The 24778-nt window shown below is 41.4% G+C and overlaps 1 protein-coding gene across 1 annotated transcript in view; it reads right to left on the bottom strand.

The window, feature by feature from the left end:
* Nucleotides 1–24778, bottom strand: part of apaf1 (apoptotic peptidase activating factor 1) — a gene marked incomplete at its 3' end in the record, with an annotated part of 219706 nt that overhangs the window by 174135 nt on the left and 20793 nt on the right. Inside the window, exons 8-18 of the mRNA XM_080754411.1 lie at nucleotides 22707–22945; nucleotides 21795–21962; nucleotides 20571–20702; nucleotides 19453–19566; nucleotides 13943–14127; nucleotides 10429–10555; nucleotides 9292–9417; nucleotides 8867–9007; nucleotides 7130–7255; nucleotides 5381–5533; nucleotides 1808–1936 (exon numbers count right to left, since the gene is read on the bottom strand). Coding sequence (XP_080610537.1) covers nucleotides 1808–1936; nucleotides 5381–5533; nucleotides 7130–7255; nucleotides 8867–9007; nucleotides 9292–9417; nucleotides 10429–10555; nucleotides 13943–14127; nucleotides 19453–19566; nucleotides 20571–20702; nucleotides 21795–21962; nucleotides 22707–22945 — 1640 coding nt within the window. The remainder of the gene's footprint in view (nucleotides 1–1807; nucleotides 1937–5380; nucleotides 5534–7129; nucleotides 7256–8866; nucleotides 9008–9291; nucleotides 9418–10428; nucleotides 10556–13942; nucleotides 14128–19452; nucleotides 19567–20570; nucleotides 20703–21794; nucleotides 21963–22706; nucleotides 22946–24778) is intronic.

Raw genomic sequence — 24778 nt, 5'->3', positions numbered from 1 at the left:
ACACTTGAAAAAATATTTAGTATCATTCTAAACTTTATTTTCAGTCAGTTCTAACCAAAATGGCTATTATCTCAACGTTTTCCTCGCAACATAATCACTAAATCACTGTCGGGCAGAAACCTCGTATCTCCAAGTTTCAAATGTGTACGTCTTTTGGTAAAGCAAAGCCCTGCTTCATCGTACAAGACTGTCGCACAAAACTAGTGAAAATAGCCGATCTACAAGCACACAACGCCTCGCGATGCGAGGCGTTGTGTGCTTGTAGATCTGCTGTTTTCACTATAAGATCATTTAATAGATGATAAATACAAAACGAACGCTTCTGGACATACAAGGTTTCCACCCGTCAAAAACGATGTGCTATAAATATAAGGTGCTGGGAGTGAAAATTATAATTTAGTGCCTCGGATTAAAAAAATATTTATGGGGTGCCCTGAGACAAAAAAGTTTGGGAACCATTGATCTATAGCAGGGGTTCCCAAACTTTTTTGTCTCAGGGCACCCCATCAATATTTGTTTAGTCTGAGGCACCCCTACATTATAATTTTCACTCCCAGCACCTTATATTTATAGCATATCATCATGGGCGGGTGGAAACCTTGTATGTCCAAAACCATTTGTTTTGTATTTATCATCTATAAAATGTACTAAACTAGTGAAAACAGCAGATCTACAAGCACAGTGCTTGTAGATCGGCTGTTTTCACTAGTTTTGTGCGACAGAGGTGTGTGCCTGACAGTAATGATATTTTAGTGATTATGTTGTGAGGAAAATGTTGAGATAATAGCCATTTTGGTTTAACTGACTGAAAATAACTTTGTACTTCAAGTTTAAAATGATACTAAATATTTTTTCAAGTGTCCAAATAAATTCCAAATATTATCAAATGATCTCGCGGCTCCCCTGGACTGCTGTCACGGCACCCCAGGGTGCCCCGTCACCCACTTTGAAAACCCCTGATCTATAGATGAGCTTTTACCTCTCGAGGTGTTCCAATACTGATACCAGTAAAAGCTGCCGATACAGCCTGAAATGCTGGTATCGGCGACTACTATGCCAATCCTAGCCGGGTAAAAACCCTCCTGGTGGTGGAATTCAATTTAATTTTCATTAAGCAATGTGCTAGTGATGCATTTTGATGCAAAACGCATCACTGGATGATGCAAAACGCATCACCAGTACATGCTGAATACTAAAATATCAAAAAAAACAGACTGAACACAAAAAATAACTCAGGATTGTGTTGATCGTGTCCCAAACAACAATAAAATAAGATAGGGTTGTCCCAGAGGTGAAGTGGCCCTTTAAGGTAAATCAAAATGAAGAATGTGTTTTGTTGTCTCTACAAATAGCCCGGGAAATTAGTAAAACAATCGTTCACTTTGTGATACAAGCACCAAATTTTGCCCCACGAAGGCCCCACGAAACTATGGTTTAGTGATGAGTCATCACTTTTCACAGTGTGGGGGCCGTTTTTAGCCCAAGGAATGTTTTTCGTGCAAAACAAATGCTTGCATTGGATTCAGGATCATGAAAAACCCCTAGTTTGACCCCTCACATGCTACTTAAAACAGGGTTAATTATTTTTGTATTATTTTACTGTATAGAAAGTCAATGGGACCCCAACCTTTTTTTAAATAAATTGAGTGGCTAACGTGCTTTTTGGGAGAAGTAGGCCCAGAGGAAACTTTGTGCAAAATTTGGTGCTTGTATCACAAACCGAACGATTCTTCCAAACAATAGACTTTTTCCCTCACTAAAACATACACTAGTAAGACAAATGAATGCATCATGCGTGGTCCAGTACCTCCACAGCGTAGTGTGACAGAGCGATGGCCAGCAGGTTACTGGTGGGACAGGCGTGGCAGTACTGCACCGTGCTCAGACGACTGGTCCTGATCTCCAACAACATGTCCAGCGTCTGCACGTCAAACACCTAGGGATGGGACAATGAGCCACATTATCGTTTATCCTGATAAAAGAACACTCGTGATAATCGTATCGTGGAGATTTCATTTATCGTGAAATCGTCCTCTGTCACGCACTGGGATCGATTCACCTTTTATTTGCCGAGGTGCATATACGGTACCATTTAAACCCTCTATTGGTAAAACGTACTTATAATAGACGTAGTTGATACAGTTTGCCAAAGAATAGCCGATCTACAAGCACACAATGAGCTTGTCGATCTGATATATTTTGGGCAAAAGCTTCGCCCCAGGATAATGGATGTTTGGGATATTTTTGATTATCGCGATAAAATTGTAAATCGCGATTTCTTTGGTCACAATAATCGCGATATGTACCGTATTTTCCGGACTATAAGGCGCACCGGACTATAAGGTGCACTGTCAATGAATGGTCTATTTTCTAACTGTTTTCATATATAAGGCGCACCGGACTATAAGGCGCACATAATAGACGCTACCGTTGCGTTATGCATCCAACAGATGGAGCTGTGCTAAAGGGAATGTCAAAGTCAATGAATGATCCATATATAAGGCGCACTGGACTATAAGGCGCACTGTATTTTTTTAGAAAATTAAAGGCTTTTAAACGCGCCTTATAGTCCGGAAAATACGGTAATGTTCATATAATTCCATCCCTGCAAACACCTGGCCCACAGACAGAGAGGACACGCTTGTTACAACACACCCACATGTCAGGGAGAGAATGGCCTCAACTTTTAACCACTTTCATCTTTGTGTCCCCTTGAGACACTAAACCTCAAAATGAAAAAGCGATAGTTGTTAAGCGCATTGGATTCAAGGAATAAATATGCACTACAAGCAGGGACGTGCTGGGCCCCTGATTCAGCCGGGGAAAAAGAGTTGGAGAGGCCCTCATTGCGCGCTATAGAGAGAGATCTCTCTATAGCGCTGCTGCTACTCAAAGATTTGCCATTTCAGATCATGACAAGTGACAAGCCAGTGGGCCAATTACATGAGTTATATTTTGTCGTTGTCAGGTGGAAACCTTGTATGTCCAAAACCGTTTGTTTTGTATTTTGTATTTTTGTATTTTTTAAAAGATAAGCTTCATATATGTGTTTCTATTCAAAAATGACCACAAAAAGCGTAAAATAATGATAAAATAATCATGTTGGCCATTGTCAGATATTCTAGTTTATAGATTAGGATGTAAACAAAGTGTCGGCCCTACAAGCCGATCTACAAGCACACAACGGGCGTTGTGTGCTTGTAGATCTGCTGTTTTCACTACTTTTGTGCAACGGCCTTGTATGATGAAAAAAAATGTACACATTTGAAACTTGGAGATACGAGGTTTCTGCCCGACAGTGACGATTTACTTTGTTGGCCGCCCAGTCCCCAAAATGGGTCCGGCCATTTTTCCTAATGGCCGGCCTGGACCGTCCGGGAATGAACCGGCCGTTCGGGAGTTGTCCCGCTTTTCCCAATGGCCAGCACGTCCCTGAATACAAGCCTGATCTTTTATTATTGCTGTTGCAATCCAGACACACTGTTGAACCTTTCAGATGGACGCGCTCATATTAAACCCTCCAATCAAACACGGACGGTCGGTCGCACACACGCATACAGACTGGCCGTGTTCGAGGAGACGATGCCCTGACAGCGAGGGGAGACGTAATGCAGCAGCACAGACGCGACCGCGTGTTTCCCGGTGAACCTGTGCGCAAAGGTGGGGGCCGATGGGCAAGGAGGGTTGCGAGCTTATGATAAACAACTAAAATAAGACCTTAAAACCTGGCGAAAACTGTTGTGTGCATTAGCGGAAGATGACGATAAAGGAAATCATTAAATGGAAAACATTAAATTAACTTCTGAAAAGCCTACACAGCCTTAAAACATGGCAAAAACAGTTGCGTGCATTAGCGCAAGATTAGATGGGGATAAAGGAAATCATTATGGAAAACATTAAATTTACTTCTGAAAAGGCTTCTAAGCCTACACTATATAGCCTACTAAAAACTAGAACCGCGATCTTGCTAGCCTGCCTGACTGATTTATCAGGCTACGATCTTGCCACAAGTGAATAATTGTGGTTGTAAACAATAACACAGACAATATAAATCCTTAGTCTAGTTGTGGGAAGAAAAGGTTATCATCATGGCCCCAAATAACTTACTAAATCGGCAAGAGTGCCTCTCATTCTCAATACATAAACGCTAAGCTATATAACCTCTCCATCATCAGCAATAGTCAGTGGTGCGTGTTCCCCACACTCCCAAGCCCCCACCGTTGCGCTTAGGTTCACCGGGAAATACTCGGTCGCAGCACAGACACCAGATGGACAGACGTGAACGGCGAGCTGATGCTTTCATCAAACTCAGACGGGCATTTCCAAAACATTTAGCGAACCATTCACCCCATTACACCAGTCAGAAACCCATGTGCATACACACATGTTCTCCATAGGATTCCATTCATTTCCCATTTCCATTAGATTTTCTTACCTTAATAAACATTAATACTTTATGGTTCCTGTCGCTAGTTTAAAGCCTCGTTTCAATCACCATGATATGAGTTTTGTGAAAATATGGTCCCAATTATGTTATATTTGATTTTATAGCAGGCTATGCTGTTAGGAGGGGCTTGTGATGATTCTTCTTCGTGTGCTTTATTTTCGGCAAGCTCAAGTAGCAATGTCCCATGTATCCCTGCGGTTGCACGTGACCGTTGGCACCCAATAGCATTGGAGACAGTATCATTTCTACCAATGAAAGTTGATTTCTACAATTATGGCGCCGCCCATACAATGGCCAAAAAAGCTTAATTTGCGCAGCATAGAAACCAGTGGCTTTCCACCGTCCATATTGTTTTACAGTCTATGGTACTACACTACACGGTCCCGGTCTCTGCTAACCCACACTGATGGTCAGAGGAGCGTGCTGGCAACACATGGACACACATGGAGCCATCGGCCCCATCTTATTTTGTCCAGTTTCGATGATCCCATGTCAAATTAAATGGTGTTGAATCAAAGCTGCTTCGGTGCAGTGTTAACAACAGAGTCAATTAGAGGTGTTTTTTCTCTCTCTCTCACACACAGTCATGTGATCAACACAGCTGCAATTTCACACAGACATAGAAAGGTAGACGCCTCCTTCGGCTCTGGTGCATATGCATCGGGGGACAAAGGGATTCTGCATCGCTTCCGCGCGCATCGCTTCCACGTGCGTCAGAGAAACAGTTGTTGGTAGGCCAATCAGAGCCTCAGAGGCAACCGACACATGGGCACCGGTCACGAGGACGTCTCACACTAACATGCGTGGATGTACTCAAGAAAGAAAGACGCAGGAGCGCAAAGCACCAAGGAGCTGGCCGGATGTATGGAGAATCGGGATGACCTAGACTAGAGAGAGAATCTACAAATAAACATGTGAAGACATGGTACTCACAAAGACAGCGTTCCTGGCAGCGCATATGACACGCCTGCCGTCCGCCGTCCAGGTGCTACACTTGACGTGAACGTCGGTCTCGGCGTCGCTCTCTGGGAACTGGCTCTTCACGTCGATGCTCTTCCACTCGTTGGCTGACGATACCTCAAACAGCTGGAGACACGCAAACAAACACACACGCAAGCACGCATGTGCACACGGCCAATGTCAGTAATATATAACCTGCGCGGGGCTCTACCACCACTATGATACCCAAGTACCTGTCAAAATACTTTATAAACATTAAGGATGTCCATAATTACAACACCAGAGGCAGCGCCACAGATCACTTTCAACCCAGAGTCAAAACCAACAAAGGGTCAAACTCTTTTTTCTGCAATACCACCAAAATGTGGAAAGCCTTACCGAAGGCCATAAAGGAGTGTGGATCACTAGCATCCTTTAAAATTGCCCTGAAAAACCACTTACAGGCAGCAGCCGTTCGCAACTGGTAAAAAAAAAACTAACCTAGCCCAACCCTACCCTCCCCTGCCCCTTCTTTGTATATACTTACTTACTTACTGTTTAGACTCTTTGTTTTTGTTCTCTCATTTTTCTTTTCTTTACATATCTACTGCATAGTACTGTGTTCTATTCGTCTGTCATTCAATGTTTAAATGGTATAATAACTTAAATGGTTTCCTGTGGAAATAAGCTTAGTCTTTTCATGGATCTCCTTTTAGTAGACCTTGTACCAGTGAACTGTACCGTCATGAAACTGTACCTGTTCCTATGCAAACTTCTAATAAAGTCTTCAATCAATCAATCAATCAAAACCACAATAATGTTTCATGGCCACATGTTTTGCTTCATTTCCAGCATTTGACATCGATTGCCTTCACACCAACAGTGAACCGTACGCTGTAGCGAATCGAAGCTACCGTTTTTTGGGGGGGATTTGCATTCTTCACACATGCCCAAACAATGCGCATTTTCCGACAATACGCTACAGGATTTGTTTTAATCGCAATAAAACGCGCCTGTGTGAATGCACCCTAAGCGATAAAGCAGACGTGAAGCATCTTCTCCGCTTCCGTTTCGTTTTTTTACAGTCGCACACATTTATCCTTGTATAAATAATACTGCAACTGCAAACGAACACGCACTATAGGGCATTCACGAATAGTGATTTTTAGTATTCGAATTAATCAACCTCAAAGGATTCGAATAGCCGAATATTCGACAGGACTGACCAAAATGTCAAATATTAAGTAAGCTAGAGGCGAACATTGTGAAAATAGCAGATCTACATGCTCACAACGCCTCGCAGCGCGAGGCGTTGTGAGCATGTAGATCTGCTATTTTCACAATATTTATCTGCGGAACCGAGTCAAATTAAATCTAATACCTACAATTCCAAGTGCTTGTCAGGGTGGGTGTCCCCAGTTCAAATATGTTTATTTTGGGGGTCACGGCCTAAAAAGGTTTGAGAACCCCTGGTATAGAGCATTAACAAATTCATCCACCAGGGGCATTGAGGACTCATTCTTATGACTTCCTATATCTAGCCAAGCTTTATAAACTATATCTTTTTTTAAAGAGAAAACAATTAAAAAATAAATAAACGAATATTCGACTTCGGTGAACAACGTCGAATAGTGACTTTGATATTCGAATATTCGAATATTTGGTGAATGCCCTAACGCACACACACGCACGCACACGCACGCACACGCACACACACACACGCACACGCACACGCACACCCACCCTGAGAGTCCCGTCGCTTGAGGAGGTGGAGATGTAGGCGTCGTCAGGAGAGAAGCAGCAGTGATTGACAGGCTCCAGATGACCAAACATGGTGTTCTGGGAGGACGGCTTGTTCAGGTTCCACAACTACAGGACGCACAGAGCAAACAGAGACGGTTTCACCCATTCAGGCCTAGAATTATTGAATGCTTTAACCAGTGAAAAATAGCAGATATACAAGCTCACAGCGCGGCACCGAGTGCCGCGCTGCGAGCTTGTAGATCTGCTATTTTTGAAAAAGTCGTGAAAATGTGTGCAAATCTTTGAATATATGTATTTTCAAAGCGAACGTTTGTAACTCAAATTTTGCTTCTGCGTGGTCCCTGGAACTAGATATTTTGAAATGGGGGTCCGTGGCCAAATAAATATCATTTTGGGGGTCCTTCACATGAAAAGGTTTGAGCACCACTGACATAGTAGTCTCTCAAGAACAGACTAACTGAGCTCCAGTTAAGTGAAAAGGACCTTTTCTTTGACGATGGCTGGCCAGATTGCTGACATAGAAACAGGTTTTTTCCAAAAATCTTAGAAGGATTCAAAAGACACTTACAGAATCGGGTCAAAATTCAAATTTTCAAGATTTTTCAAAAATAGCAGATCTACAAGCTCGCAGCGCGGTACTCGGTGCCGCGCTGTGAGCTTGTATATCTGCTATTTTTTATATTTAAAGCATAAAATATTGCGTCATAATGTGTTCAGGCCTAAATGGGTTTCAAATACATCACAACTAGGGCTGTCACCATCATGACCTTTTACTTGACGATTAATTGTCATTAGGGTTGGGTACCGAAATCGATACTTTTAATGGTATCGAACGCATGACGTCGATGCTATCGAGTATCAGTTCACGTAAAAACGAACGATACCTCGTTTCGATACTTTTGAACGCACCCGTGGCCGGCCACAGTGCGTTTTCTTGTTTGGCTCATCGTTGTTCTGCCTGCTGCAGGCTGTGCCATAAAGCCACTACAAGCTGGAACGTGCTGGAAGGTAAATAATAATAATAATAATAATAATGATTATAAATAGAAAGTATCGAAAATGGTATCGAAAAAGGTATCGTATCGATTCCCTGGTATCAAAAAAGGTATTGTATCGATTCAAAGGTGAACGATACCCATCCCTAATTGTCATACAAATGATTGCGATTAACGATTTAATTGTGTGGCTTTTACGCCTTTGACAAAAATGTAAACAGTAAACACGCAAATAAATGACTGACAATGTCTGATACCAATAGTTGAAATAAATAATGTGCTATGGCCAAAATATGCATATTTCATATTTTAAACGTGTTACAAATGTAAAAAAATGTTACAAAATAGTGGAAATAGCCGATGTGCAAGTTCACAGCTTATAGATTGAGTTGTGAGCTTGTAGATCTGCTATTTACACTTCTTCTGAAAATGTTTCAAAATGTATGATCGAAACGATTAGCCAAAAATAGATTATCTCAAATAATTACGATTAGGCAATTATGTGATAATTGTGTCAGACCTAATCACAAGCTGCAGGCACCTAAATGAGCCCGTGTGTAAAACAGGCGTAAACCGCACGCACGCACGCACACACACACACACACACACACACACACACACACACACACACACACACACACACACACACACACACACACACACACACACACACACACACACACACACACACACACACACACACACACACACACACACACACCTTCACGTTCATGAACTTGTCATTGGAGCAGGTGGCCAGCAGGAGGCGCCGTGTGGTGTTGGTGAACTGACAGTGGTTGACCTGCTCCTCGTGTTCCTCGTCAAACGTCCTCAGCAGGGTGCCGCTCTCCGCTTTCCACACCTGGTGCACACGGTAACGGTAATGTCTTTTCAAAAATGTTATTGCCATCTAATCAGTTGGTTAACTCATACCCCGCCATTTGTAAATACCTTCGTACTCTCATATGCCTCTGTCTCCATAGACTTCCATGTAATTCATAGTGCACTGATAATGTCATGTCCATGCCTAGATCATGCACCACGTGTGTCCACATTGCTCACAGCTTTCAAACAAAAATATCCGAATGGAAATCTTTTTTTCTTGGAGCCCGAGTCTTACATCTGACACAAACATAGGAGACGTACCTTGACCTTCCGGTCACTGGAGCAGGTTGCTAGGAGACGGTCGTCGGGGGAGAAGGCACAGCAGAGGACCTCGTCGTCGTGGGCCGTCACCTCCAGGAGCTTCTCTCCTGAAGTGGTCTTAAACACCTGAGCATACGGGACATAAACAACAAGCAGAGATTTAAGGTGCGGTACTTTTTTTTATGTAGTCGATAGACAGAATATTACAAGAATAATATCTTGTAATTAAAAGGTGCTTATGATGCAACGTTAATCAGTCTCATTGTGCAGTTCTGGCTGTCGATTGAGGAATATTGGCACAGGAAAAGTCTAAAATGTCATTAAATCACACCTTTTTCCTGACACCAGACAGTAAAGCAAATGACAGCCCATAACATTATACATCATCACTGTCGGGCAGAAGCCTTCTATCTCCAAGTTTAAAATGTTGATGTTTTTTTTTTTTCATAAAGTAAAGCCCTGCTTCATCATACAAGACGCGCAAAACTAGTGATCTACAAGCACACATCGCCTCACACGTGCTTGTAGATCAGCTATCTTCACTTTTTTTTTAATGATAAATAGAAAACGGTTTTGGACATACAAGGTTTCCACCCGACAACAATATATTATACAACGTATATATATGGTTTTTACCCCTGTTGATTTCGTCGACTAAAACTATGACGAAAAATGTGTGTCGACTCCGTTTTTTTCACTGACGAAAACTGAAAACGAAATAAAAAGTAAGCTGTGATGACTAAAACTAAGACTAAATATATTGACAATTTCATCAACAAAATAAAAACTAGACTAAAACGTTAGGAAGGGACTAATGGAGAAGAGAGTCATTTTATGTTTGGTTGCTCTCAGGAGTTGCGTGCTGAAAATAGAAGATCTACAAGCTCACAACGCGTCGCATTGCGTAAAATCAGTCATTACGATGCCATCAAGGCCTGACAAAATACATTTTAGTTGACTAAATCAACTGTAGATTTAGTCAACTAAAATCTCATGATATTTAGTCGACTAAAATTAGACTAAAACTAAAACTTTTCAGGAGACTAAATTATGACTAAAACTAAATGAGATTTTATTCAAAAGACTATGACTAAAACTAAATCAAAATCTGCTGTCAAAAACAACACTGCTTTTTACCCTGAGCGTCTTGCTCTCTCCGCATGAGGCGATCTTGGCTCCGTTGTGTGAGAAGCAGGCAGAGTTGATGGAGCCCTGGTGAGGGTGAACCACCAACCGGGACAGGCTCTCCAAGCTGCTCTGATTCCTGTGGAACACACATTTTAACCATTTATTTATGAACACATAAGACAGAAACATACAGGGACGCACATTTTAACCATGCAAGACCCGAATTAATTTCTACTGGCCAAAACATTTAAAAAAAAAATCAGATGGTGTTGTAGGAGTCCTAATCACAGGAAAATGTCATGTTAAAAAAATAATAATGTTTTTGTAAGGTTTTATAGCCATAAATCATAAATCATGCTCTAATTTGCATTTTGGGGATATTTTTCACATTATTAACATATGCACGTGTTCTAGACATTCTAATGATCACGAAAAAAATATTACAGGCATTTTACTTATGTTTTTGTGAGGAATAGCTTCAGTTAAAAAGTGAGATGATGTCCGTCCGTCCAGACGCTGGAATTTCAACTTCTCTGGGAGGTGTGAATGTCACTCTCTGTGGGGGGTATTTATATGCAAATATCGTGGCCAATGGCATCGTAATACTAAACAATAGGATTTAATGGTGATGTTAATGTGAAAAAAGAACAGGAAAAATAAAACATAAAAAAAAAAAAAAATGATTAAAAAAATGTTGCCAAAAAGCAACGCTGGGCCTTGCAGGGTTAATCATGTATTTATGTCCACATAAGAGAGAAACATACAGGGACACACATATTATTGGTGCAGCAAGCAGTAGTGTGATATGGATTTCTGAAGTGTGGGTACTCTAAATTCATGACGTTGCGTGCACGTGTGCACATGCACATGCACGTGCACGTGTGCCCGCGGCTTGGTAGTTGCTAGTTGAAACACTGTATTCAATAGCCTGAGTATTGTTATGCAAAGTTCATGTAACTGAGGACATAGGTGAGGCCTGCTTGCCCGTATTGTTATGCAAAGCAGCCAGGTGGGGGGAATGAAGAGTGGGCCGCGCCGGCACACATCTTGAAGGCGCGCATGCACGCGTGTGCATGTGGGGGGGCGTGTGCGTGCATGTGGGGGGCGCGTGCGTGCAGCTTGAAAATAATGGGGACGGTGTACCTCTGCGCTCCTACGGCATCTCACCCCTGGCAGCAAGTACCCGTAATTGCCGGACTATAAGCCGCGGCTTTTTTCCCAAGTTTTGAACCCTGCGGCTTATACAACGGTGCGGCTTATATAGAGATTTTTACAGCTAACGGCCAGTTAGTTAGTTTTACAATGGTCTTTAACAAGGATTTATATATAGATGTTTACAGCTAACGGCCACCAGGGGCACTCTAGCAGGAAGCAGGAAGGACACCTGCGGTGTAGTCAGGTGCGGCTTATATAATTATGTAAACATTTGTTTTTTGTTCTAAATTTAGCTGGTGCGGATTATATTCAGGTGCGGCTTATATTCCAGCAATTACGGTATACATTCACAAAATCATGGCATACGTTTTCATGATACAATAGGCATGTCACTCAGTGATCTAAGGGTACAAGTAACAGTGTCTGCGCCATATGTGGCGGAGACACTGATTATGGCAGACACAATACTTTGCTAGCTTTTTTGCCTCCTTTTTGGGCATCCCAAGTTGTTGAAACCCTCTGACGACCAGTCTATGGGCATGTCCTAGGCTGCCAAATATAACAACAAATAGTCTGCAGCTATTATAACCCAGCTCTGAGATGATATTTGGCAGAGGTTGGTATTTAATGATCTTGGCTATAAAGGCTTCCTCTAGGCTAAGGTCAAAGGAGCAGGCTATCTCTAATACAGACACTTCCCTGGACCCTTCATCAACCACAACAACATCTGGGGCCAGTTGCACCACCAGAACGTAAGTTCTGTCCTAAGTTAGGGAGTAAAGTCCTTACTAGAGGCTTAGTAACTACTAGTTAGTTTGTAACTAAGTGAGTTACTAACAGGTGTTGCACCACGACTGCTTAAGGCATAACGTCACTAGTAATGCGTAGACTGTTCCTAAAGTAATGTATAGTCGCATAAAATGACATCATAGCACCCAAATCCAATGAAAACGAACTGTTTCTAGTAAGGAAATAAGCTTGTATCGTCTTTTGTCAACAGAGACCTCCGTCTCTCCACTGGCATGTACACAAGTCACTGATATGCGTGCACAGTGCGAGCGCATCCCTGCGCACTGCCCTGCAAACGGATTGTATCACAAATTGTATTGGCCTCATACATTTTCCCCCGTTGTGAAGTAACGCAGGGCAACGCATATTTGGAGACACAGGGGAAGAGAGCGCACCGTTCAATTGGCTGTTGTGCTGTACATGCAGTGGTTGAAAAGTACTCAAATTACTTAAAAAATGTATCAATCCTGCAATATAGAAATACTCTATTAATAGCAGACACATCGTGAGCTTGTAGATCGGCTATTTTCAAATGGCCGAAATGTATATAGGGCTTAATGTATGTTTTAAACAGATGGGTCGTTTCATTGTTGAATTAATTAAATAGACAAAATAATGCTGTCTGCCACGTTAGTAGTGAAGTTGCTCTACTCTCCCATAGAGATAGGTTACTTAGTAAAGACTTAGTGCTGCCCAAGGGGTGGTGTAAATATTTAGTTGTTACTTAGAGATACGTAAGAACAAACTTGTGTGGTGCAACACCTGACATCAAACATATAATTTTCGAAATGTCTGAGTGAGTGAGTGAGTGTCTGTCTGAAACAGCGTTTCTCCTCAGTGGCTGGAGCAATTGATCTGAAATCGCATCACCATTAGCATATGAACACACCCGACATAACTGTGAAGCCCGTTTGTCACTTTCACAAATCATATACTGTATATTAGCATTTTTATGGTGTATCTACTATCTATTCTGCATCTAGCATGAGGCACATCTATTCTGCATCTAGCATGAGGCAACATGTTTAACCAGCTCTCTGTGTGTGTGTGTGTGTGTGTGTGTGTGTGTGTGTGTGTGTGTGTGTGTGTGTGTGTGTGTGTGTGTGTGTGTGTGTGCGCGCGTGTGTGTGTGTGTGCAGGCAGGCAGGCGGGTGTGTGCGCAGGCGGGTGGGCGGGCAGAGTATCTCTGTAACCATTAAACGAAACGGGTATTTCTTACATTGATGCTCCTACATATTATCATGCAAGCACCAGTTAAAGTTACTTTCCATCCCTCATATACTGTATGCACAGTGCACATCCCATAACCCACACACTGCACATCATTTTGGAGCTCATATCTTTGAACGGGTAAGGGCTAGTTTTAGTAATGCGTAAGTGTTGACTTGGAAGCCAACCCCGCCCTGGTGTATTAGCAGTCAGAGATGTAAATATGTCTGGGATATCACAGAGATGGAACAAGGATGGAACATTTTAGCGGAGCAGAAAATGTACAAAGCAAGCTTTGTAAAAAAAAAAAAGAAATAAGAAGAAAATGTGCATTGCAAGATCAAATGTTTGTTTGGTTGGTTTTGCGTACAGCCAGTCAAAGTAGAGTCTCCCCCTGCTGGCGGCGTCCTGCGCCTGCAGCATGGCCTGCTGGTAGACCTGGGAGGAGTGTGGCTGGGAGAGGGCCAGCTGCACCACGTCAGGCAGGGGGCGCTGTTCCAACCGGTGGCCGTTCTGAGACAGGAACTCCTGGAACTGGCCTCGCACCTCGCTGTTCTGAGGGGGACACACAAGACGATTGTCGTGACAAAAGAAATGGCGATTTTACTATGTCATCGCGATAATCAAACTACAGTGGCGTCAGTTCAGCAAAAGCTAGGGTATGGCAAAGATGGGAGTCCTCATGGATAAGAGGCATTACATTTTGTATAACACGGTTATATTGTGAAAATAGCAGATCTACATGCTCACAACGCCTCGCGCTGCGAGGTGTTGTGAGCATGTAGATTGGCTATTTTCACAATGTCTGAAAATTTTTGTCTGAATTTTGGCCTTTTTTTTTACACAGGTTTCTACGGTTTCTTGGGCTGGATATGGCAGCCTGGAACGGTTGTTCAAGTGCAGCTAAACTTACTAATTTAACAACATAATAACTAGAACAGATAGAACAAGAGACGTTCATGGATTTATATTTAAAAGTAACTTTTATTTTCCCCCTGGACCCAGGGTATGGCAGCTGCACACCCCTGCCATACCCAAGTGACGCCCCTGTCAAACTATTACCAACATCCATTATCCTGGGCTTGGAACATTTGCCATAAGAATTGCAGATCTACAAGCTCACAAAGCGTCACTTTGCGGCGCGTTGTGAGCTTGTAGATCGGCTATTTTTTTATTTATTTTTTTTGATTTGGTAGAGAGTGAAAAAAAGACTGTATCAAGTACATATATTATAAGTACGTTTCACCAATAGAGGGTTTAAATGGTACCGGATATGCAGCTCGGCAAATACAAGGTGAATTGATCCCAGTGCATGACGGAGGACGATTTCACGATAAATTAAATCTCCGCGATACGATTATCGTGAGTGTTTTATTGTCCCATCCATAGGGTGCACGACTTCACTTTTCATTAACTTTAGGATCATATTATGGAAAACTGCATCTCCAAAGTGTATCATGTTGTTTTGTACAGGCTTACGTCTAGTTTTGGATGTGTTTATTATAAAACTATGATGACTATAGTATATACCGTATGTTGTTTTGAACAGGCTTACGTCTAGTTTTGGATGTGTTTATTATAAAACTATGATGACTATAGTATATACCGTATGTTGTTTTGAACAGGCTTACGTCTAGTTTTGGATGTGTTTATTATAAAACTATGATGACTATAGTATATACCGTATGTTGTTTTGAACAGGCTTAAGTCTAGTTTTGGATGTGTTTATTATAAAACTATGATGACTATAGTATATACCGTATGTTGTTTTGAACAGGCTTAAGTCTAGTTTTGGATGTGTTTATTATAAAACTATGATGACTATAGTATATACCGTATGTTGTTTTGAACAGGCTTAAGTCTAGTTTTGGATGTGTTTATTATAAAACTATGATGACTATAGTATATACCGTATGTTGTTTTGAACAGGCTTAAGTCTAGTTTTGGATGTGTTTATTATAAAACTATGATGACTATAGTATATACCGTATGTTGTTTTGAACAGGCTTACGTCTAGTTTTGGATGTGTTTATTATAAAACTATGATGACTATAGTATATACCGTATGTTGTTTTGAACAGGCTTACGTCTAGTTTTGGATGTGTTTATTATAAAACTATGATGACTATAGTATATACCGTATGTTGTTTTGAACAGGCTTAAGTCTAGTTTTGGATGTGTTTATTATAAAACTATGATGACTATAGTATATACCGTATGTTGTTTTGAACAGGCTTACGTCTAGTTTTGGATGTGTTTATTATAAAACTATGATGACTATAGTATATACCGTATGTTGTTTTGAACAGGCTTAAGTCTAGTTTTGGATGTGTTTATTATAAAACTATGATGACTATAGTATATACCGTATGTTGTTTTGAACAGGCTTACGTCTAGTTTTGGATGTGTTTATTATAAAACTATGATGACTATAGTATATACCGTATGTTGTTTTGAACAGGCTTAAGTCTAGTTTTGGATGTGTTTATTATAAAACTATGATGACTATAGTATATACCGTATGTTGTTTTGAACAGGCTTACGTCTAGTTTTGGATGTGTTTATTATAAAACTATGATGACTATAGTATATACCGTATGTTGTTTTGAACAGGCTTACGTCTAGTTTTGGATGTGTTTATTATAAAACTATGATGACTATAGTATATACCGTATGTTGTTTTGAACAGGCTTACGTCTAGTTTTGGATGTGTTTATTATAAAACTATGATGACTATAGTATATACCGTATGTTGTTTTGAACAGGCTTAAGTCTAGTTTTGGATGTGTTTATTATAAAACTATGATGACTATAGTATATACCGTATGTTGTTTTGAACAGGCTTAAGTCTAGTTTTGGATGTGTTTATTATAAAACTATGATGACTATAGTATATACCGTATGTTGTTTTGAACAGGCTTAAGTCTAGTTTTGGATGTGTTTATTATAAAACTATGATGACTATAGTATATACCGTATGTTGTTTTGAACAGGCTTAAGTCTAGTTTTGGATGTGTTTATTATAAAACTATGATGACTATAGTATATACCGTATGTTGTTTTGAACAGGCTTACGTCTAGTTTTGGATGTGTTTATTATAAAACTATGATGACTATAGTATATACCGTATGTTGTTTTGAACAGGCTTAAGTCTAGTTTTGGATGTGTTTATTATAAAACTATGATGACTATAGTATATACCGTATGTTGTTTTGAACAGGCTTACGTCTAGTTTTGGATGTGTTTATTATAAAACTATGATGACTATAGTATATACCGTATGTTGTTTTGAACAGGCTTAAGTCGAGTTTTGGATGTGTTTATTATAAAACTATGATGACTATAGTATATACCGTATGTTGTTTTGAACAGGCTTAAGTCTAGTTTTGGATGTGTTTATTATAAAACTATGATGACTATAGTATATACCGTATGTTGTTTTGAACAGGCTTAAGTCTAGTTTTGGATGTGTTTATTATAAAACTATGATGACTATAGTATATACCGTATGTTGTTTTGAACAGGCTTAAGTCTAGTTTTGGATGTGTTTATTATAAAACTATGATGACTATAGTATATACCGTATGTTGTTTTGAACAGGCTTAAGTCTAGTTTTGGATGTGTTTATTATAAAACTATGATGACTATAGTATATACCGTATGTTGTTTTGAACAGGCTTAAGTCTAGTTTTGGATGTGTTTATTATAAAACTATGATGACTATAGTATATACCGTATGTTGTTTTGAACAGGCTTAAGTCTAGTTTTGGATGTGTTTATTATAAAACTATGATGACTATAGTATATACCGTATGTTGTTTTGAACAGGCTTAAGTCTAGTTTTGGATGTGTTTATTATAAAACTATGATGACTATAGTATATACCGTATGTTGTTTTGAACAGGCTTAAGTCTAGTTTTGGATGTGTTTATTATAAAACTATGATGACTATAGTATATACCGTATGTTGTTTTGAACAGGCTTAAGTCTAGTTTTGGATGTGTTTATTATAAAACTATGATGACTATATTAGTATATACCGTATGTTGCTGTCGGGCAGAAACATGTCAATATTTCAACTTTTTTTTATGACTCGGTGTTTATTTTGTTTTACATTTTTCACATTAACACATCCACTGCATCCAATATATACGTTTTACCATTTTTGGCCACTGGGGGGCACTGTTCACTAATATATGAGACAGCAATGTGTTCACTGCTCTCTGGGCAGCCTGTGATGCTGATAAAACATTATAAAAAATTAATTCATGTAATCAGCTTTCTGCACACCTTCTTCAAGATGGCCGCCAAAATGGCCGCCATCCACATGCTGTAATTGTTTGTGTGTTTTAATCTAAAAATGGATTTTTCTTGGGGTTGATTATATTTTTCTGCCAACTGCAAGGGGGCAATGGACATCTTCTGTGTGTGTTAATCTAAAAATGGATTTTTCTTGGGGTTGATTATATTTTTCTGCCAACTGCAAGGGGGCAATGGACATCTTCTGAGAGCTTATTCTTTTTCAAAAAATGTTTATTTTTTTATTTTCATTTTTTCTAAAAATCCTGAAATTTCTTAGATAGATTTTTTTTTAACCCTTGGCAGGCAATGTGTTAACAACGAAACAAAGTACACAGCAACCATAGAACAAACAAAAACAAAATACAGTACAATACCATACAACAAACACAACCACAACTTTTAATGTTTGTTATGTAAATGAAATGTCCTACTTTGTGGCAGAAGAGTGCTGCGCAAAAGCAGCAACATTTTTTGCAAGAACAATTCGAGTGAAAGTGGTCAAGTGTGTCTGTGTGGGTTAGAGTTCTCAAATTCTGCCCGAATCCGACCATACCCGAACCCGACCCGACATTTAGGGTAGAGTAGGGCCTAAAATGTATGCTAATTAGTCGGGCCGGGTAGAGCCATCGGGCTCAATGAAAAAAGAAAAAAATATATATTTTTATTATTGTATAACTAAATTCTTTGCAAACCCGACCATATCCGACCCGACGTTTTCGTGCCGGGTAGGGCCTAAAATGTATGCTAACTAGTCGGGCCGGGTAGGGCCTTGGGCCGACCCAGTTAGGGCCCAGTTAGGGCCGGGCCTTAATTTTCAGGCCCGTTGAGAACTCTGGTGTGGGTGTTATAAATGTTGAACAAAGAAAAGTACAGATCCATCTAAAAAAATAGAATATTGCGCAAAAAAGCATTGCAGATGCCAGAGCACCTCAAATCATAACTGACTGCAGAAACTTCCCACTGGACTTCAAGCTACTCTGACTTCATACAGTTCACATTTCTCTATTATAAATCCTTGTTTTGAGGAGTCTCCTAGCCTGACTTCAGACTCAGCTCACACTTTAGTCTGACATTGTGCCCTATGTTGGGGCGATTTCTGGAGAGGAGGGGGGAGGTACTTTGATTTCCCTAAAACCAATCACTACAGATCAGCGTGAAGATGACGCCCTGATGATGACGTCGCTTGAATAACGGGCTGTGGCACGGATTGGTTATTCGTTAAACCCACCCCCAATCCCCCGCACTCATTGGATAAAAAATATATTTTTTTAACAAAAAAGTTTTGGAATAATTCACTGAATGTGCATTGTATCTAGAATATATCAAAGTTTCCAAAAATATATGAAAGTTTCAAGAAAATGTACTTTTGCACGTTTGTTTTCTTCTTTTTTTTTTTAGATCTGTATTAACAAAAGCTTGTGACTAGTAACTAACAACTACATTGAGGTTCTTTTTTCCATTTCCTGTAAGGTAAATTTGGACATACTGTACAAGGTTTGCCGCCGACAGCAACAATATATTAATGAATCAACACAGAAACACATTAAGTAGAACATGAGAGGTGAGATGCTGCTCACCTCTTTGTCCAGAATGCTTCCGTACTCCAGGTAATCGTTGATGAGGTGAGCTGGACCCATGATCTGAGCCTTGGTCCTGACCCAGTCCAGAGAGAACATCAGAGAGTACAGCTCCTACAGAGAGAGAGAGAGAGAGCATGATGTGAGCCTTGGTCCTGACCCAGTCCAGAGAGAACATCAGAGAGTACAGCTCCTACAGAGAGAGAGAGAGCATGATGACCCAGTCCAGAGAGAACATCAGAGAGTACAGCTCCTACAGAGAGAGAGAGAGAGCATGATGCAGGACGCCCTTCAGCAGTACCCTAACGACCCCCCCAAAATAATCATATTTTAACCGGGGACCCCCCCCCCCCCCACCCTGACGAGCACTAAGAGTTGAGGCACAACATTTTGTATAACACAGTTCTATTGTGAAAATAGCAGACCTACATGCTCAAGCATGTAGATCAGCTAATTTCACAATTTCTGCCTCTAATATTTGACAATTTGGCCAATGTTTAATTTGTCATTTTAGAGGTATTAAAAAGTCCTTAAATTGTCACTTTAGAAATGTGCATATACCCTCTATAGACTTAAAGTTCATGCTAGTTTCTTTACTGTTTAGTGAGAAAACAATGTTGCACATTAAGTTAGTCATCTGGGGACCCCCCAAAATAATTTGGGGACCCCCCCTGGGGGTTCCGACCCACAGGTTGAGAACCTCCGCCCTAACTCAGTGGTTCCCCAACTTTTTCAGGTCAAGGACCCCCAAATTGTATGAATGTATTTGCCCGCGGACCCCCATCTGAAAAATGTTTTGTCCCAGCGTACCCTAGAGAAGATCTTATTATTATTCAAAATGATTCTGAATTTTCCAAACATTTGATATTTTTCAGTCATTTCCCAAAAATAGCAGATACCCAAGCTCGAAGTGTGGCACAAAGTGACGTGCTGCGAGCTTGTAGACCTGGTATTTTTTAATAGCCAAAATGGGCAAAGTGCTGAAAATGATTGTGATGATGTATTAACCTATTTTGCTGGGGGACCCCCTGGAACCCCCTCCCAAGGACCCCTTGAGAACCAATGCAATAACAAGCAACATTGTGTGTGTGTGTGTGTGTGTGCGTGCGTGCATGTACCTGGGACAGCTTGGCGTTGGCCATGTGGTAGATGAGAAACCTGCACCAGTAGAGACATTCATCATCTCCTGTTGTGGGAGGAGCCTCTCTGTAATACTGCTGGTATTTATGGACCACCTTGGCATGGAGGCTCTGCACGAGAACACACACACACACACACACACACACACACACACACACACACACACACACACACACACACACACACACACACACACACACACACACACACACACACACACACACACACACACACACACACACACACACACACACACACACACACACACACACACACACAGCACAAAGCACAAAAGGTCTGACATTAACGGTTGCCTGATGGGTCGGAATCCTCGGCTTGTGTTGCATACAGCAGTGGTTCTCAAACCTTTTCATGTCAAGGACCCCCCAAATTGACACTTATCAGCCCACGGACCCCCATTTGAAAAGATATGCCAGGGACCCCCATAAAAGAAGATTTGTACAGCTCTAGCAGTGATTCCCAACCATTTTAATTTCAAGGAGTTTGACATGCGTTAGGGCTACGGACGCACATTTAATTTCTATCTCTGAGACCCCAATTTATATTGTAAAATCAGTGTTAATTCCAGGTCCATTTGGTTCCATTTGTACACTCTCTGAGTTGCAGGCCAAATAAGGGTCCATTTGGTTCCCAACTATCAGTTAGCTGGGGACCCCCTGGAACTCCCTCAAGGACCCCTGGACCACTTTGAGAACTAATGGCCTACAGTACAACGCGTATAAAACATATTGTGAGAGAAATCTATGCACCTCACCACTTTCTGAAAGTATAAAAAACACTTACACAAAATGTCAATCTATTTCCCAGCCCTACTGCCTAAGAGTAGGGCTGTGGTAAGAGTGTCAAGAGTCCATTTTGTTTGTCTCAATTCCATAGGCAATTATTGTGAAAATAGCAGATCTACAAGCTAAGTTGTAAGCACATTTATTATAATCAATTGCAAGGCGTTGTGAGCATGTAGATCTGCTATTTTAAACATTTCTGCCTCTAATATTTGACAATTTGGCCAATTATTAATTTGTCATTTTAGAGGTATTAAATTGTCACTTTAGAAATGTGCAGAAACCCTCTGTACACTTAAACGTTATGTTGGTTTGTTGAGTTGAGTGAGAAAACAATGTTGCACACTAAGTTAATCATCTGGGGATCCCGACCCACAGATTGAGAACCACTGCTCTAACCTGTAGCTGGGAGTGGTTCTGCTCGGCGAGGAAGTCCAGCTGCAGGTCATGGAGGTAGTAGAGGTACGGCCTGTGGTGACAGTCCCTGAAGAGCAGAGACTTGTTGACAAACTCCTGGAGGACGTCTTCCACCTCCTCCTGCTCCAAGTCCCACACCACACACAGAACCTGGGGAGATGCATTCTGCAATGTGACTTGAGTTAACGTAATATTCCCTGTCTGATAACCTGACTGCGCCAGATGGTGGCAGCAGTCCGTATGCCTGCATAACGCTCTGCCTTACATCTAGGATTGCTCGGGCAGACCCGATGTAGACCCGATGTCATTTGCACTGCATAGAAACCAATGGCTTCGCTTTGTCCATATCTTTTATACAGTCTATGCTATGGTGTTGACGTGCGTGCATGCAGACCAGTGTTGTTTTTGAGAGCAACATTTGATTTAGTTTTAGTCATAGTCTTTTAAATAAAATGTAATTTAGTTTTAGTCATAATTTAGTCACCTGAAAAGCATTCGTTTTAGTCTAATTTTAGTCAACTAAATATCATTAGATTTTAGGCGACTAAATCTACAGTTGATTTAGTCAACTGAAATGTATTTTGGCAGGCCTTGATGGCATCGTAATGACTGATTTTACACTTGGTTGTGTGCTGAAAATAGCAGATCTACAAGCTCACAACGCGTTGCAGCGCAACCAAACATAAAATGACTCTCTTCTCCTCTAGTCCTTCCCTAATGTTTTAGTCTAGTTTGTATTTTGTTGACGAAATTGTCAATATATTTAGTCTTAGTTTTAGTAATCACAGCTTAGTTTTTATTTCGGTTTTATTTAGTTTTCGTCAGTGAAAAAAGCGCAGTCGACAAACATTTTTCGTCATAGTTTTAGTCGACGAAATCAACACTGATGCACACCTTGGCGGGCACTTGGACGTCCTTCTGCAGCACGCTGAGGTCTCGGTACAGGTCCTGGTGCTCCGCGGGGAGGACCTGGATGCTGGCGTCCATGGCCTGGTCCAGCGCCTCGTAGTCGTAGGACGACGACTTCCGGATGCGCTTGAAGTGCTTCTGCTGCAGCTGACGCAGGTAGTACGCCCAGCGGTCGGGGAAATCCCTGAGCAGAGCCCCGATCAGCGACACCACCAGAGGAGAACCTTCAGGGGCCCGAGAGAGAGGGCAGAGAGGAGGAGGAGGGGAGAGGAAGGGGAGGAGGTGGCAGAGAGTCGTAGGGATCAATTGTAGTTGGTACAGTAGCCTGTCATACTACCAGTAAGGCTCCCTAATCGGGAGATAAGCGACCGTCAGGTCACAGCGTGATTTTAGGGCAAAATGTGTAGGAGTAGAGTCCAAAAATGTGTTTGAAGAAATTGGCCTGTTGGTGGCGCTATATGGGACAGATCCATATTGATGAGATGAGTGTAGACATACTGTGGACCGATTTGCGTGATTTTAGGGCAAAATCTGTAGGAGCAGTGTCCAAATCCAAAAATGTGTTTTAAAAAATCGGCCAGATGGTGGCGCTATATGGGACAGATCCATGTTGCTGACATGAGTGTAGACATACTGTGTACCGATTTGCGTGATTTTAGGGCAAAATCTGTAGGAGCAGTGTCCATAAATGTGTTTTAAAAAATAGTCCTGAAAGTGGCGCTATATGGGACAGATCAGGGATCAATTGTTGTTGGTACAGTACTAGCCTGTCATACTATAATATACTAGGGGTGGACGATATGGTGGTAAATATCGTTGAGACGATACAATGTCTCCATGATATGCCTTTTCAGAGATATCATGTATATATATTATGAGCCTTGTAAAAAACCCTGTTAATGAATTGTATTACAATGTATTCACTTAATACAGAGATTCATTGCAGAATTCATTTGAACCTGCATTTTTGCCTAAATCAGTAGTTCTCAAACTTTAAAATGTCAAGGTCTCCCCTTAACTCTGACTGTATATAAATGAAACCAAATCGACCCATAAGCCATAAGGGTCCATTTGTATACTGTCAGAGTTACATACTTGTAAGGACCAATTTAGACCTCCCAAAAGGATCCCAGAGAGTCCCTGGACCCCACTTTGAGGACCACTGGTCTAAATGGTCTGGTACTCCTTTTTCTTTTAGTTTTTGTTGCCTTGTACTGTTGGTGGTTGTACTGTTAAGTTAACTTGAAAAATAACCATAAAAACCAACATGAAAAAGAATCGTGGTAAGATCGTGTATCGTGATCCAGCTTGGGGAAATATCGTGATTTTTATTTGTTTCATATCGATTATGACAAAGGTAAGTGCTATACTTGAGAGCAGTATTGGATGATCATTTTCATGATGGAGGTCTAAATCCATTAACTCATTCTGGGCGATCCCCGTAGAAACCGTAGATTTCCCGCTGTACCGCTGTGCCATGCCCGTCGATCCCGGAAGTTTAATTAGCTTTAATCACCAGTAAGACTCCCTAATCGGGAGATAAGCGACCGTAGGTCTCGCTAGAAGAGGGCCATGTGAGAAATGAGGGGTGGGGTCTCCGCGTTGCCTTGGCGGACGAATAGGTACCGGCCCCGGCTCTCCCGGATGCTCCTAGGCCGAGTTAGGGCATTTTATGTGAGCTGCAGTGGAGGGGGTCCTCCACTGGGGGCGCCACCACTTTTGCATCCGTTCTGGAGTACCAGGAGTGGGTGGTCCCCGGGAATTCCCCGTGAGCAGCCCCGTGGGGGTGGTCATTTGGTCATTTTTGCACATTTGGTATTTTTTTTACACCTGGGGGTCCCCCAGGGACCTGGGGGTCCCTGGAACTCCGGGGGTCCTTGGAGGTTGTAGTTTGGCAGGCAAGGAGTTTGTGTGGAAATTTTGGCATGGATCGGGCCAACGGTGGCCGAGATATGAGTAGGGGGAAAGTGTGACGTGTATGTGGTAATGTTTTTACACCTGGGGGTCCCCCAGGGACCTGGGGGTCCCTGGAACTCCGGGGGTCCTTGGAGGTTGTA

This window comes from Nannobrachium achirus (assembly GCF_963921795.1).
Source record: "Nannobrachium achirus genome assembly, chromosome: 23".
Lineage (NCBI taxonomy): Eukaryota > Metazoa > Chordata > Actinopteri > Myctophiformes > Myctophidae > Nannobrachium > Nannobrachium achirus.
The sequence above is the reverse complement of the archived record's forward strand: the minus strand, read 5'-3'. Positions and strand labels throughout refer to the sequence as shown.